This window comes from Tenebrio molitor, chromosome 8 (assembly GCF_963966145.1).
Source record: "Tenebrio molitor chromosome 8, icTenMoli1.1, whole genome shotgun sequence".
In the NCBI taxonomy this organism is placed as follows: domain Eukaryota; kingdom Metazoa; phylum Arthropoda; class Insecta; order Coleoptera; family Tenebrionidae; genus Tenebrio; species Tenebrio molitor.
The window spans coordinates 120,668-137,483 of NC_091053.1; the positions used below are offsets into that span (position 1 = coordinate 120,668).

General features: G+C 34.5%; 2 protein-coding genes across 2 annotated transcripts in view; both read left to right on the top strand.

Moving 5' to 3' along the window:
• Su(Tpl) (Suppressor of Triplolethal) overlaps window positions 1–8,507 on the top strand; it is a 58,113-nt gene extending 49,606 nt beyond the window's left edge. The window contains exons 5-9 of the mRNA XM_069056577.1: window positions 1,668–1,738; window positions 1,794–1,944; window positions 3,202–3,954; window positions 4,016–4,187; window positions 5,530–8,507. Coding sequence (XP_068912678.1) covers window positions 1,668–1,738; window positions 1,794–1,944; window positions 3,202–3,954; window positions 4,016–4,187; window positions 5,530–5,688 — 1,306 coding nt within the window. The 3' untranslated portion in view covers window positions 5,689–8,507. The remainder of the gene's footprint in view (window positions 1–1,667; window positions 1,739–1,793; window positions 1,945–3,201; window positions 3,955–4,015; window positions 4,188–5,529) is intronic.
• A 242-nt stretch (window positions 8,508–8,749) lies between these two features.
• Window positions 8,750–10,009, top strand: LOC138137273 (hsp70-Hsp90 organising protein-like). The gene is made up of 5 exons (XM_069056585.1): window positions 8,750–8,911; window positions 8,963–9,332; window positions 9,383–9,477; window positions 9,530–9,653; window positions 9,704–10,009. Exons 1-5 carry the CDS (start codon window positions 8,903–8,905, stop codon window positions 9,814–9,816), a joined length of 711 nt encoding a protein of 236 aa, XP_068912686.1. The 5' UTR covers window positions 8,750–8,902; the 3' UTR covers window positions 9,817–10,009.
• Window positions 10,010–16,816: the final 6,807 nt, after the last annotated feature.

The following is a 16,816-nucleotide window of genomic DNA, read 5'->3' on the forward strand; positions in this document are numbered from 1 at the left end:
ATAAATTTTCGTACATAGTTGCCATACTTGGCCACAATCATTTTGAATCACCCAATAGATAGGTTAGTAATAATTTCATTGCCCTATTTAATCATAATAAATGTTCAAAATGGCGGCCTTCATTATTCATGTAGGCTTGTGTCCTTCGGACCAAGGAAGCCTGTGTTCATACTAACATTTCCGGATTTTCACGTATCTTTTCGCTCGTTTGCATTACACGGGCAGTTAATTCTTCAATAGTATTAACTGGATCATTCAGCACATTTTGAAGAAAATCCAAATACGCTGCGCCATTCAAGCATGGAGGTAAATTATGAGGCCCAATTAAACGATTTCGATTTCGTCCGTTGTTAATAATCGACTCTGAAAATTTGGTACCTCGTCGATCTTCTGGCCACGCAATTGACAAAAAGCAATTTTAAAACAATTATTAACTTCGTTTTAAAAATCGAACAGCTACCGTACTGTGACTTTTTAATACTGATAACAAGGATAACATTGGAAAAAGCAGTCGTTCTTCTTTCAAAAGAAACTGCAATCTTTTTATCGCACAAAAACATTTTCAGTTACGCTTTCGTTTGAATTGATGGATTATCCCATGAGCGAAATGTCGAATTAGGGGCTAGAAAAATGTTAAAAAAAATATTCAAACAAAAAAAGAACAATATTTAAAAAAAGGTTAATTTAAAGAGTTCCATTGGTGATTAAATTTATAATTATATTACGTGGACTTCCATAACACCCTCTATATAAGATGTCTCAGTTAAGATTTTTATGAAATTTAAAATACAGATATTTTAGACGGTGAAGGTTCAATTAAGAGTAATAAAAAAATTACCTCAAGTTAAAAATAGTTATTTGGACAACAAGTGTTAGAAGTGCAATTTTTTTTCATAAGTGTGAAAGTTTATTAAACGAGCCGTAGGCAAGTTATCTATATATATTTTTTTTTTTCATTAAATCAAAACCTATTTTAACTGTAATTTTGTGCTTCCATTTCATTGATCAAGTGCGGTGGCCGGTTGTGGTAACTAAGGAAACGTTATATGTATGTATGTTTATTGAAGTTATTTTTTTTTTTTTTGTTCGACACTGTCAGAACTTGAGAATTTTCTCCTGTGTGAACGGATTTTGATAAATGTCACAACTTGTCAGAACGAAACGTCAAGTTAATTTTATAGATTTTAAGCGATTTCGAACCTTTAAGGGGCTGGTCGAACAAAAAAACCTTGTATTCAACTCATTCGTGTGTAAATTGGGCTCTTTATGGCACTCGTGGGCGTGTAACACATGTTTCCTTTACTGATGAAAATTAAGGGCAATTATTATTAGATTCTTAAACATTAAAAAGTAGATGTCTACAGAAATAATTAACTAAATCACTCGTCGGGTTCATACGCGTCTACGTTTTTGCATCTGCAACCACGTTTAACACAGTTAATATTAGCGCCAGTGTCACTTTTGACATGGAACTTCTTACATAATTTTCACTATAGTACAAGCCAAATACGGTTGGTATTTTTTCCAAAAAGTGTACAAATTTGAAACGATTGGTACACAGTTTGGCCTAAGCCTGTGTGTCTTTTCACATACTGTTCCCTCCGAATGGTCCCTTCTACAACAACTTTCCGTCAAGTTGTCACTGTCTATAGTCAACTCATTTGCAGAGAACGATTAATACATCTGCTAGCCTTGAGGCCATTTAAAAAGGTTGAATTACATGACCGTATAACGAAAGGTTTGTATAGATCTTTGTCAAGAGTGGGACTCGACTTTCTAATTGTCGGTTTCAGAGGGTGTGCGAGAGAAGAACGGGATAACGTCGATATTGAAACAGATATCATTCATGAAGGATAACTGTTACCACTTGAACAGGGCCGTATGGAACGAGGTTAACGAAGACTGGCCTTTCTACACGGAGTCGGAAAGGCAAGCCCTCAAAAGGTTGGTAACTCGCTCGGTTAAACCGCGGTATTTCCGCCAAGTCTGGTGGGATATTTAATAAAAGTCGAATCGTCGTTTCTGTGTTTGAGTTACTAAAGTACCAGATGATAATCAATAGCGTTAGCGGTGTTTGGTATTTAAATGCGACGCAGATTCAGAATTCTACCTTCCAGGATAACTAATCCAACATGTTAATTATTAAAGTCGTTAAAATCGCATCGAACCAAGTTGTAACACGAGATTACGTGAAAATTACATTCGTGTTTGGTAAGATGCGACAGGAAATTGTTTAATGATAATAATCGTACGGTAGCTGATAGTTCCAGTTCATGTCAAAATGCAGAACAAACACGAAAAGATGAGTATTGAAGTCGGTGTCGTGATTCTTAAAATAGAGAAGCCTTGATTTATAAATCTTCTTCTGTACCATGGTTTACAAGTCAAGCAATAACCTTGATTTTGTCAGACGGAAGAATGTAAATATGACTACCTGTCGTATAATTTTGACATTTCGAGAATCACCATAAATAAAAGAACTAACGGAAGTCGTTTTTCAGTCGCTTTGTATTTCGTTAATGCGAAACGCATATTCCCCCAAAGAAAAAAATGAAATTTGAGAAAAATTGTAGTCGGGAGCAATGAATTCGAAAATTCTAATTATCGCTTGGGAGAGATTAAAAATTTGAAAGACTGACTTGACAAAATTGTAAATATTTAAATCGGAACTGTTCCTATCATTTCTTTTCATACTTTTTCGCATTTGTTGTGTAATATATTTTTGTACATGTGTGTCCGTTATTTTATCCGAAATACTCACCTGTTATCATTGCCGACCTCTTTTTAACTTATCCTAGAATCATCTTTTTTCATTTTGAAAAAGGTGTTTCTTTGAGACAAGTCATTTGCTGATAATTGCGTTTGTATTTTATTAAGGCTTAGTTTTATTTATTTTACCGATATATGTACTTGCACGCCTCAACCTTCTTCGCACTTGATGAACAAGATAAACTAGAAAATAGTAAAATTTTCAAAGCAGCAAATCGTACATGATAAATGCTTAAATTGAAATATGTAGTTAAACAGTAAAAATTTGCGTAAACAATTTTCCCAGCGTGATGTCAACGCCATTTAAAATTAATTTCATGATAAAAATGTTTTTTGAGTGATCCAGAAACTGCAATTCGACTTGAAAAATAAAATTTTAGCGAAGTGAAGGGTTTTTGATAAATTTTTTAAGGTCGATCTAATAATTTGCAGGCGAAAGCCTCAGAACCTCACGCCTCCGGGGAGCAGCGACGGCGGCAGTTCCGGTAGCGGTCAGTCACCTACCAGCACCCATCCAGGTTCGCCGCCGCCCATTTCGACGTCGACGTCGTCGTCGAAACGTCCCGGCTACTACGACAACCAGGACGGCTTGCCAACGAAACGGCAACGCATCTCTCATTACCGCAAGCCCTCCGAACAACAGACCTACCGCTCCCCAGCAGAGAACAACAGCCAGAGACGACCGGTGACGGACTCCAGGGACGCGAGCAACATGAACCCCAGAAGTAGGGAATCGCCGACGACGATGAACGGCGGTTACCTGACGCCGATAACGAACGGCGGTTACGCGAACGGCACCACCGAAAAAAGAAACTTTAGTGATGACGGCGACGACATCGGCCGGAAACGTTCATGTGATAGTCATAGTTTAAGCTACGTTGTTGGTCGCGATAAAACGATTAGTGCGGGTGATGCAAGAAATTCGCCGCAAACGAACAAGACCACCGAAAACGGTTACGTTAACGGTATGGTACCGAATGGAAAATGTAAGGGAGAAACACGGGAAAAGGACAGGAACAAGTACGAGAGAGTGACGTCGTCGAGTCAAAACAGGAGTGTCAGAGTGAGTCCCGATAGTCAGTCGGAAGCCATAGGGAACAACGACAGCGGAGTGTCTCTGAACTCGATGTCCCCCAAGCACATTACCACCGTCGACAGCAGTTCTGAATTTCCCGATTATTTAACGTAAGGCGTCCGAGGCAATATTTCTCGTGCAGTAATTCGATCGTTTTCTATCTTCTTATAGTGAATACACCACAATCAAAGATGCCGAACAGAGGCGGCGATTCAAAGCCGATTTCAATGCCGACTATGCCGAATACAAGGACTTGCACGGGATTGTGGAGAAGGTGTCGCGGAGGTTTGTCGATTTAGAACTGAAGCTTAAGAAGGAAGACGCTTCTAGTCCTAGATTTAAAGTGAGTACTGAGTACACATTATTAGGTATACATCTGCCGTGGCCGATACGGTTGAAAGACATTTTTCGAAAACGACTCGGAGGGGCAACCCCGATTATTTTTTTTTTGCAAATTTGGTACGTTGTATGACCTTCGGATTTTGCGTAATGGGGCCTCGATTGTGGCCTGTCATCCCGGATGGCGGTAATAAATATGTGCCCAACAGTAATGCAATTCATAATAAATCAAAAAAGAAAATCTTTTAAGTTTATCGAAAAATTTGTGGAATCGAATTCAAAATGTTGTCGTAAACGATATAAACTTGACGATAATGTTGTTTGTTGTAAAAAAGAAATATCAAGTAGTGGAAAAAAATAATTTCCAAATCGTATCAGCGTTAAACATCACAAAAAAATAAGATAGGATTGCATATGCAGTGATTAACCTAAATTGCAGTTCACATTGTTGAATTAAAGTACCTACTCTTGTTAAATTTAAGCCGCGTTTTACATCAGAAGCCACTTGCGAAAAATTTTAAGAAAATTCAAAGTTGTTCGTATTTTCATTCATTAATTTTATTTACTTGAACTGTAGCCGCGATGATTTTTTGTTGTGTGGTGTTTTCCCCGAACAAGTTCACAAATATGTAGATGTGCAATTTTAAGCAATATTGATACGGTAAAAACGTCGAATAGTGAAAGTAACGTAACCGACGAAAAATACAAGGTAATAATGAATATCGTGCGCAAACACTTAATTTCATACGATGTAATTAACCCAACTTGTTCTATTTACGACAATATGTATAATAAATTTATTTTTAATTCATCGTTACGAAATCCACAGTAATTTCCTTCCAAAACAATACCGATAACAAAAACTTACCAATAGCTTCGACATGACAAAAAATAAAAATGAAAACGGGCGGATGTCAAGATGTTTTATTTATTCACTTGAAACAAAAAGCTTAACTGGATGATAATAGATATTACGTAGAAGTTAGTTTGATCTAATACTTTTTCCTTTTGTCGAAAGACAGAAAAAAAGTTATAAAAACCGTTACTGCACTTCGTATTAACGGCAAATTGTGTACACCACCTTCTTTTAACATTCACAGACTGATAAATCAGAGAGAGCGCTAAACGGTGGGAAAATAAAAATTCTCATGATTGTACTAAATACATACATAGATTTAAAATGATGAAATTACATATTTTTATAATGTACAGTAAACAATTAATTATCTCGTAGTAAAAATAAATGTCTTTTCACAAAACGACAATTTATGTGGTGCGAGTGTGTATAAGATTTTTTGAGTATTGTTTGGAGGGGAAACGTTTCAAGTCAGTGTTTTTCGTTTCAGGATCTAAAAAAGCAAATCGTTAAGGAATACAATGAAAACAAGAAAGATCTGGAACACCAGAAATTAAAGAGAAGATTTCAATATTTGCACGACAAGTTGTCGCACATAAAACGGCTCGTATTGGAGTACGATCAGGGCTTGGCGAACAACCAGTACTGACCCTGGGTAGTGGCCCGTAGGCCCCACGCCCCGGCACACTGCTATGGACTCCTGCCATCGGACAACTCAATACTAACATCACGAACCACAATACAAGTTTCCCATTAAAAAGAAAAAACAAAAAAAAATGTCTAGTAAAGTCATATTTATATAGTACATATATTATATTTGTATATTCGTCTTAAGGAACAAGAAAGGAATTAAGTAACTGTTTTGTGGTAGATCAAATCGTTGAAAGAAATGTTGTAATTATTGCTTATTGATATTTCGTTGGTTATTTATTAATTTGGATATCGAAGTGCATTATTTAGCGTTTTGTGTATAGGTTTATATATATTTTTTTTGTTTTGTAAATTTCGACGTGTTGATGCAATCACTCTTTGAACACGCCGAAGCGGTGGATGAGGCGACGACATCAGCACGATCAAGTAAGTGTCGCAGATGTGGTCGTCGTTTTTTCCATTCGGGGGAACGTTTTGGTAATCTGTTGTTTTTCGTTTCAGATTCGATCATAGTTAGTCGTTAATTTGCTCAAATAAATGTGATAAAATTAGTTTTTCCCACGGAGAAAGACGCATTCCACGCCGTCAAAGAATGATTGTCAATTGACATGTTTAGTGTTTCCTTACATAAATGGCACAGTGCTTTATTGACAGTAAATTCCCTAAAACATATCTGAAATCATATTTAAAGCAAGAACAGTCAACTTGATACCATATCTATTTTCAATCGTTTTTATTTACTGACTATACATATCTATTGGGTTCTGATGTCACTGTGCTCTGACAGATGCATTTAAATCGGGTAATTTGGTTGATTTTGTTGTGCCATAAGTACCTATCCAACCGATATAATGCTCTGGTACTGTCAACGCCGAAGTTGTAAAAATATTTGTTGAGGGTCATTGAAATTTTGTTGCTTGTTGTTATTAATTTTTATATCGTGCATGTTGTCCTTTGTCTGTATTTAACACAGTATTTTTGCCATTTTAACCAGTTACCATTATACACTTCTGGAGTAAACCTTGTCTGATAGTTATCTTAAGATCTTCCACCTCTTCTGCAATTCTTCCACTTGACTAAATTATTTTATATTTAATGATTATGCTGTGCCAAACGTGTAACAATGATATTCTAAATTGTCGACTTTCACCCCTTCTTTCCACTTTATACTTGTAGTTTAATCTTTTAATTGTCTTTTTGTAAAGGCCAGAAATTATTTTGTGACAATTTTATTTATTGTAATTTTAACGTCGACTTGTTTGTTTCACTGTTGCAAAATAATTTCTAATCTCTGAGTAAATCAGCAGTGTTGTGTTTATAATCTCATTCGTTGTTCAGTAGCCATAAATAATATCTGTCCTCAGAAAGGAACAGATTTATAATTTGCTGCGCCTGTCTGCGAAAGGACAAATATTGATCGTTAAAATGCCAGAAGTCAAGCGTCGACAAGCACCACTAGTCGTTCTCTGTTTTATTGTATTTTGTACATTTTCTTCAAAATATCGAAAAAGCTAATTTCAAATACGTTACGTCTAAAGAAAGTAAAGTAAACAACATGTAACCAATTGTAAACAGGAACGAGCTTCGCTTTCATTAAAAACGTTACGTCCGGAAAAGGTAGACTTCCAAGTTGAGCTCCACAATTCGTGTACCAGTTAATTTTAAGCGGTCAGGTTAATGTTAATATGCTCCAACAATGCAAATAACACAACGAAAATTAAATATTTGTACTTGGATTGATAACATTATCACTCGGACACTATTGGATTTTTTTATATGATGGAATGTTTTTGTTGAATTTAATTGTAACGATTCCATCGGTGGTTTGAATTTTTTCCAGTGGCAAGTTGATCTTGTGTCGCCTCTCACCATTTCACTTGTGGTGCCGTGTCGGACGCTTTTTTCCTTTCGGACCTTCGCAAGACGCCGCCAGACTAATTCTGAACATCCAGATAGATCTAATTTAGGAGATTTAGTAGTTAGAGAAATGAAATATATTAAACTATTTTTGAACTGTGATGACCACGCTCATTCCGCTGAATTAGTTAGTGTTATGTTGTCCAGTAGCAGTGCCCTTCCTGCCAATCAGACTGTCCGTCGATCGCACTCGAGCGATGTGGTTGTGATTGTACATATGATCTTCGATGACGACCTGGCCTGACCTTGACTCATCATTAAATATATATACAGTACCATGTATCTATATTATTACATATATATTAATATGTTAGAATATGCTTAATCAACTTTATTCTGTCTTCTCGCTTATTATTTTTTTTTTTTTGAAAACAGCAAATATGAAAACCAAAAAAAATTAAAAATATTAAATGTCGTTAGTCCGGGGTTGTGTAATTTCTATACGTACCGAGTCAATTTTTAAAAAACGATTATTGAAAAAAAATGTTAAATCGCCTGAATGTTATTAATTAATTACATGACACATGGATTAATGTGATAAAAGAAATGGTTCATTGGTTGTTTGGTTTGGTTGGTATTGTTTGTATGAGTAATTCCAGTGACCGTACGTAGACTAACATGTTTTTGAGTGCATTGATTGCTCTCTTTCTCTCTCTGTTGTTATGTAAAACGTGCCACTTGTTGCCAAGCTTGGTCTGTTGTCGATTTTCGGTAATGAACTGATCTATATGTTATATATCACTCTGTAAATAAGTAAATAGTTATTATTGTGACCAGTCTGTTTATGTCGAAGTGCTGGTAGATAATTATGTCCAGTTCGTATTCAAGTGGCTAGGGTTTTATAACGACATTATGTTTTATTGTAAATTGAACTATGCAATATATTTAAAGCATCCCGAACACGTCTTTTCTTTTACCATTTCGATTCTTAATATCGGGTGTTTTTTTTAATTTTACCTCATAGGCGTTGAAGAGTCGATTGTGAACGCACTATACTAGTTACGGATCACGGGTCAGCTGTTTAAATCTTACGTTTTACACGAGTGGTGCGTTCACAATCGACTCTTCAACGCCTACTACGAGGTGAAATTTAAAAAAAACACCCGATATGACACGTTCAGCCTATGGTCGAAACCGTTTCCTGAAACGTTCGTTACGCCACTGGATTTCCTGTCAAACTCCAGCTGTGACATTTTTGGACGGAGGTTATGTTTACATGATGCGTCAAAATCGCCAAATCATTTTAAATAATTCATAAAGGGGCAATGTTATGTACCGTTTGACCAGTTAAAACAATGGACGAAGTAGGTCTTACAATGTTCTGAATTTACTTGTCACTGTTTTTATATTTCCAGTCCTCACCTGAAGCGCTTAAAGAATTAGGCAACACTGCCGCAAAAAACCAAAAATATGAAGAGGCGATTTTGTACTACACGCAAGCGATTAAAAAGGATCCCACAAATTATACTTTAAGGAGCAATAGGTCATTTGCGTTTCTAAAGGTTCAACAGTATTATTTTGCAATGCAAGATGCTTATGAAACTATTAGATTGAACCCTACTTGGCCAAAAGGCTATTTTAGGAAAGCGGAAATTGAATACTCCACTCAACACTATTTAGCAGCTTGTGAATCTTACCAAAAAGCTCTAGAATTGAAACCTGATGATATTAACTTACTTGAAGCATTAAATCGGTCTAAAAAAGAAATAGTTAAAGACCGAAAAGGTAACTTTATGTAAATTGACATTATTCTAATAAAATCTTATGTTGTACAGCTGATGAGGTGATCCCTTGGTTAGGAGCAGGAATTGGAATTATAGTGGGAGTTATTATTGTCATAGCAGACTGTATTTTCACCCACAAACCTACTGTAAGTCATTCAAAGTTACAAAAAACTAATTGCTAACATACAATGTTTGAAGCACCCTCTTCTCATGGCTTTTGTTACTATTATCATAGCAATGGTGGGATATGGAATTGCAAAAACTTATCGCTACTATGTTAAATGCCAAAGGGATGGTTTACTCGAACCACCAACTGACTTATGTGAGTTTCTAGTTGCTACATGTTACCTCATTTTGAATATCCCCTTTTAGTTAAAGAAGATGAAGGGGAGGAGTCTAATGCAGCTGAAAAAGAGAGTAAGGCTCATACTCCCAGGTACACAAAGTCTCAAGCCCGGCAGAGATACAAAAAAGGAAAGTTATAAATTGTTCATTTTCTAAATATTAAACAAAGATGTGTTCTTATGTGGACTTTCAAGTCTCACATTCCATTTATAATAACCCCAGTCTGACTCGCACCGTTTGGTACGACGTTGCAATAATACATAATTGTTGCTTATTTAATAAGTGCTGTAATAATTATGTTTGATGTTGAATTATACACTTTTAAAAACTCTAGTTGATTTTTTAATAGTCCACGCACATACAAATGCACAATAATAGGTATTTATGTAACAAGTGCAAAAAGTGAATGGTTATTGCACGCGACGACGTGAAAATTGCCCCAAAAGCCGCAGGCGAGTGGGACAAACACGTCAAGTGCAATAACACTTTTTGCACGTCTTGCATACATTTTTTCTACGATCGAACAAAAAACGAGAAAAAAAACAACGATAAACAACAGTTCAGTCCTGTGCGTCGTGTGTGAAAAATGCAATAAACACTCAATTTTTGCATGATCGTAGACAGACTGTTGACAGATGCGTGCAATAAAGACTTTATTACGCTAGTGCAATTACCTAAGAGGCACTTTTTCTAGAAACAATGCAATGATCAATGAACACTCACTTTTTGCACGATCGTAGAAAAAAATATTAATTCATGTCTCAGCGACGTAACTTGAGTCATAATTACGATATAACAATTTTCACCGTGATTGCAGCAATGACACAACGTGTATGAACCTGCCACTCGACACGAGCAACTCGCTGTTTCCTCACAAATTTTAATTCAAAATTTACCGTTTACGTCAGTTTAAAAATGCATTTACAAACGAGTTCATTTAAATTCAACCTTCACCTTCTTTATTGCTGATAGCGCGATGTCGGATGCAGGATGCGGTGCATCCCCCACCTAAAACCGTGCCTACCCTAAAGGAGATTATTAATCAGGGAAAAGGGTGGCTTCTTCATTCGCAGAAGCTATTTTGTTCAGTAAGTTATCGCGTGGTACCATCACGAGAATGTGGTAGGTACCGAAAATTTTCTGAAAAGATTCACTCCGTTAACGTCAATCAAAGCAAAATCATAATTAACCTGCATTTCTTTCATTTTCACCGTTAAAAATGAGGACGCAAGTCGACCCATCTCTCGTCTTTGAACGAATTTCGTGCTCTTTAATTTCGTTCCAGTACAAATCGAAAATCGGTGATGAAAAACAGAAATAGGTAAGAAGGGACGACTTTACTGTATATAGAAATAATACGATCGCCCAAAAAATTATTTGGCTTGTGAAACGCGACGTCGATTAGAAATCGTTTTGTTCTTTTGAGGAACTAAATAACGGAGTCCAGACACAATAAACTAGCGTTTCCACTAACCCACACATGTTGTAATTACGGCCGTATTCTCAGCGAGATGTTTTCATTATGCACGTTTGTTGGCCGAGGTTCGGTCATTTTACTCAGGTTTAAACTTAGACTGTATTAAAGGTTAATTAAGCTAATTTACATTAAACCAAATTGAGAATGGTTTTGAGTTGAGTTTTTATAAAATCATTAATTAGTTCATTCCAGAGACAAAATCGACATTGCCAAATTTTAATACCAGGAAATTAAATTTTGTAAAAGTCGTTACAAAACACCTTTCACATTTTGAAAACTTTTTCTTTGAAGCGTAGCTGTACAATCGCGGCCATCCAAAAGTCAACGTTTTTTTATAGTTTAATTTTTACTTTAAATCATAGCGTTAAAAATTTTTTTGATAGTTATTTACATTAGAGTTCGGGAGGTGAATTTTCCGGCACGACAACTAATTTCAGGCAGGAGCGCAACCGAGGAATTGATTAGTTGGAGCGCCGGAAAATAACTCCTGTACGACATTTGTATTATTGTTTTCTAAATTTCGTTATAGGTCGTAAAATTTTATTCCATATTATGAGCGATTAACAGGCACAATGGTTGGGTTTGAAAAGGTTGGGAAGCGGCGCGTACCATTTTCCTTACAATACAAATCTGCAAAATGTATAGTTTGGCAAAAGTTATTCTGAACACTGGCAATTATCCGTATTTAATTTTTTGAGTCCTTTACAATAGGTTCGCAGGCAATGTTGTAAAAAATATTACCTGCTAGTGGTAAACCAGGATTTATAAGGCCCGCAAGATCTTTAACTGAAAGTAGGTACCATAAAATTTTACGATCTACAACCAAATTGAGAAAACAGTAGACTTACCAAAATATTAAATTTTTGAAAAATCAAGACTAATTTTATTATAGAATTTGATACCGTCAATAAAGGATCGTATGCTGTGAAATCGATTCCTTGATGACGGTGACGCTGATTTGTTTTTTTTTCCAAACAAATTATTTGGTGTGTTTATTAGGGTAAATTTTCACTGTTAGTGCATGAACCAAATCATTCCTGTTATATGTTTATTGAAATTATCTTTTTTGTCAGTCTCAATAAAAGTGAAAATGAGTGATACAGATGAAGATCCGGAAATACTAGTGGACTAAAGAAAAGTAGGTTTAATGTTACTAATTGTTACTAATAATGTTACTAACAGCCCAATTTACACACGAACGAGTTAAATACGATGTTTTTTTGTTCGACGAGCCCCTTAAAGGCTCCAAAACGCTTAAAATCTTTAAAATTCGCTTGACGTTTGGTTTTGACAAGTTGTGACATTTATCAAAATCCGTTCACACAGGAGAAAATTCTCAAATTCTGACAGTTTCGAACAAATAAAATTTTTTAATCGTAATTTTTATTCTACAATGAAAAAAGAGACACGTCTCAATTACTTTTAAAATAATAATAAATTATTAGATATACGAGTAAAATTTTCGAGTTATAATACCACGCATTATTTTAAGCGGAACGATCAACAAAACGACAAAAATGTTCTAGAAACTTGCAAATTTTCATTGCGAATATGTAGTAATAATTTAAAACAATTATGGGAGTATTATTTTTGTTTCGTTGAAGATATGAAGAGATGAAGCAAAAGAGACAAAGAGCTCCGAAGAATTTAAGAAGACAATACAAAATGATATTTAAATTAGACCAAAATAAGCAAATAAAAAATGTAAGAGACCGTCAGCTTAAGCTGACAAGATTAGGATGTGGGCACAAAGGAAAGTTAAACAACTTGCCGTTTTAAAGAATGAAAGTCTATGAGAAAAAATGAATCTCTTGAATAAGTGTCAGCAAATAGTGAATACGTCCAAAAGGGAATGAAATAATATGTAGGTATGTAGTTTAAATCGATACAATTACCGTCCAGAGAAATGAATTGACATCACCTTTGATACAACTGAATAATCATATGTGTTGCTCCACCTGTCTGAAGAGTGTAGCTTTGAATGAAACAGTTTTCGATTGGTCATTCAAAACTAAAATTGCAACAATTTTTGTTGCAATTTAACACGTTTGAATCCATCTGTTTTGTGATTTTATTAATAGGTATTTATTTTCTATTTCCATATTTCCGCGTCGAAAAATTTATTAGGTACATTGTATTTTAAATTACAGAAGCTCGAGTACCTCCCTCTCACACTTTGAATTAACGATTCCATGATTGTGGTAACTGTGTCGTTTTTAAGTCTAAATAAATGTCATTATTATTTTAATTATTGTTGGTGCTGCTTTCTTCATCCCTTTTTCCGCTTCATTCCGTCACAACAGCGACGTTGTTTGAGGGTGGGGTTGACATTCACTTAAACGGTCCTTTGTTTTAAGCGTCGTTATTTACGATAGAAACGTTTATGGTGGAAGTATTAACACCCCGTAAATTATGATAAAAGTACCTGCTGATCGATAATAAAACCAGATTTACGCTTAGGACGCTAAAATTAATACAAAATCCTGAATCCGTTGTTGAACGCGTGATACTAAAAATAAATCTCTGTGTTGTCTGTTTTTTATTCCATATACGATATGCGTCATTCAATTGCTCATTTTAATTGTGGGTAGTGTCGCTATTTTAAGAAACGGCCACTACAATGTGCAGTTAATGATTAAATTAATTTCAGTCATTAAAGGTGTGGATCTCTACACTTACGAAAACAAAGTGATTATATTAGGTATCACTTTCCTTTCTTCCAGCCGGAATAGGTACCAGATAGGTAAGTACTCCACGAAGAGTATGCTCCTACATTGAAAGAACTTTTCCCATAAAATACTAGCTTGTTTATTTTTTTAAATCGATTAACTCTGAAGATATATTTTTTATCGATTTCGAATTTCATCTAAGCTATGACTCTTGAAACCAATGTCTGAGCTTTTTCCAGCTATCAACTACTGTCCAGAATGTCAAGTACAAAAATGGTTTAAAAAATCGAAAATTTGGGATTGAACAAAACTGACAAAATAGTATACAGGGTGTTTCTGAAATAAGTGCATTAATTTTAACTGGTAATAGAACTCATCAAAAGGAACAACTTTTCTCTCTGCCATTTTGGCGAAAAACGTTGCGTAATGGCTTAAAAAAATAGGAAAGATTTTCCTAAAACCGTTCATATCTCCAAAACTAAGCTACCTAAAAACGTGAAACAACCAGATTCTTACGAAGTGGATTTTTTACTATACGGGTAGATTTATTTGAATTTCGATTTCGGCGTTAAAACACGTTTTCTGGATGAAAATGGATGTTTTTTTCATATTAGCGCTGATCTCAATTAGCCATTGTAGTATTTAGTGGCGTAGGGCTATTTTAGTGACAAATCTCTCCAATTTTTTTTTGGAATTAAACATCGTTTTTCGGCAAAATGGTAGATAGAAAAGTTGTTCCTTTTGACGAGTTCTATTACCAGTTAAAATTAATGCACCTATTTCAGAAACACCCTGTATTATACACCAAAGTAGAGAAGTTCATAATTATAGCTAGAGCGCCAAGATTAGGTCCCGAGGGATGTAAGGCACGAGGCCATAAGGAACTTCTCTACCGTGGTGTATACAGGGTGTAACAGAAAAAAGTGCATTTATTTTAACTGGTAATAGTACTCATCCACTACAACAATGTTTCTAAATAAAGTTTCTTGAAATTTGCAAAATTGAATTGCCATTTGTCTCCCCTTTATTTTGACGTGCCGTTGACGTTGAATACAATTTTATAAATCTGAAAACTTTTTTAAACAGGAAGCGTAAAAATTGAATATTTTTATTCCCTTCGTATTGCACTTTTCATTCATTGTTTTTTACTAATTAATATGTTTTGCAATAATGTTTTTTCACGAAATAGCGCTTCATCAATAAAAAGGTTTCACTTTCGTTTGTTTTTTGTTACGTCCTTGTTTTGTTTCTTTGTTAAATGTAGTTAGATTAAAATCGTTCCATAGGCGGATAAGCCAAAAATCTTTAGTAAATTTAGATTAATTTTTAAAACCCTTCAGAATTTTTTCGAACAAAAAATTACATATTTGGAAAAGTTGTAGTAGATGAGTCCTATTATCAGTTAAAATAAATGCACTTTTTTCTGTTACACCTGTATATAATTTTTTTCATTACTACATACGTTAAAACCCTTTCTGATAATTACTAATAAAGTAATTTTGTCAGATGCGACGATACAATTGTTTTGTCTTAACGGTTGTTATAAAAATCGTCTATGAAATAAACGACAATCTTTCGTTGCTCGGTGACGATGACGGTTCTTTGAAGTTTTAGATTTTCGATCTTTTTGATGTGTTTTTAGTTTTTAATTAGACAAATATATACAGGGTGTTTCTGAAATACGTGTGTTAATTTTAACCAGTGAAAGAACTCGCCAATTTATGAAAGTTTTCTCTATAACATTTTGTAAGATTCGTAAAAGTATTCCAAGATTTTTTGCCCCACAATTTTTACCAAACGAGTCGTTTTATGTGATTTTAACTACATAGTTTCTATTTTTTGTAACCATGAGAATCTAAATTTTGATTATTTTTTTTCTATACCTAACAATGGAACTTTTTAACAAAGTTCTGTTTCTATCACAACAGAAATTTTTCGCCCTTACCCATAGGCGGGTATACACTTTGATGGTTAATTTATTCTAAATTTTAAATCAATTTGTATTGCTTTTTCGTAAAAATGTTATAGAGAAAAATTCTATGATTTGGCGCGTTCTTCCACTGGTTAAAATTAACACACGTATTTCAGAAACACCCTGTATATATAATATTATTATATGTAAATGGAAAATTTCAAATGAAAATATTTGATTGTTAATACGGTAATGTCGATACCCACAATTGCCTTGAATACCTATTCGATTTAAATGGCAATCTAGTGATAGATATCAACTGTTTTTCTATTATTAACCTGTGGTTAATAATGAAATACTTAATTAATATTTTATTAAAAAAACTATTTTGGCTAAATTTAACAACTTAATGGCTGTTATTTTATTATCATTAGGCATTTGCTTTGAAAAATATAATCACTTGTCAACTTTGACAAATAAATGAATTCTGTTATTTGTTCTGGCAGTAAAAAAAATCCATGGAAATATTGTTCAATGTTCAGCCCACAATACCTACCCTCGAAAAATAAAATTGTCCTAGATTTATTTGAACATGACTGTATCTACATTTATAAGCAAGGACTCGTTAAATGAGAAATAATTACGGAAGCATTTTACATCAGTGTTATAAAATAACAAGTATGTAATGATGAAACATGTTAAATTTTTGATACAATGAATGCCGCAGTGTAAAGAAATTTACCTTAAATTTACCGGACTCTTGTTATTTAGAAAAATACTCGTAGTTGCTAGAACAGATCAATTTGATCGCGACATAAATAAATAATTGCATAAATAATTATGTTTAAGTTGAACGGCGTTAACGTCATTCTAACATCTAATTGTCTCGGTTTTCCGTGTAATTTTTTAATCTCTGGAATTTTTTAATAAACCTCTACCATTAAACGCAAATATTGAGCAACACAGATCTGTATAAACGTACCGTGTAAATATCAATTCAGAGTAAGAAAATCTGAGTCCGTCTCTGTTCAACTTGCACTACTCCAACCCTGTACTTTTGAAGTTTGCAATTCGGCATTTGG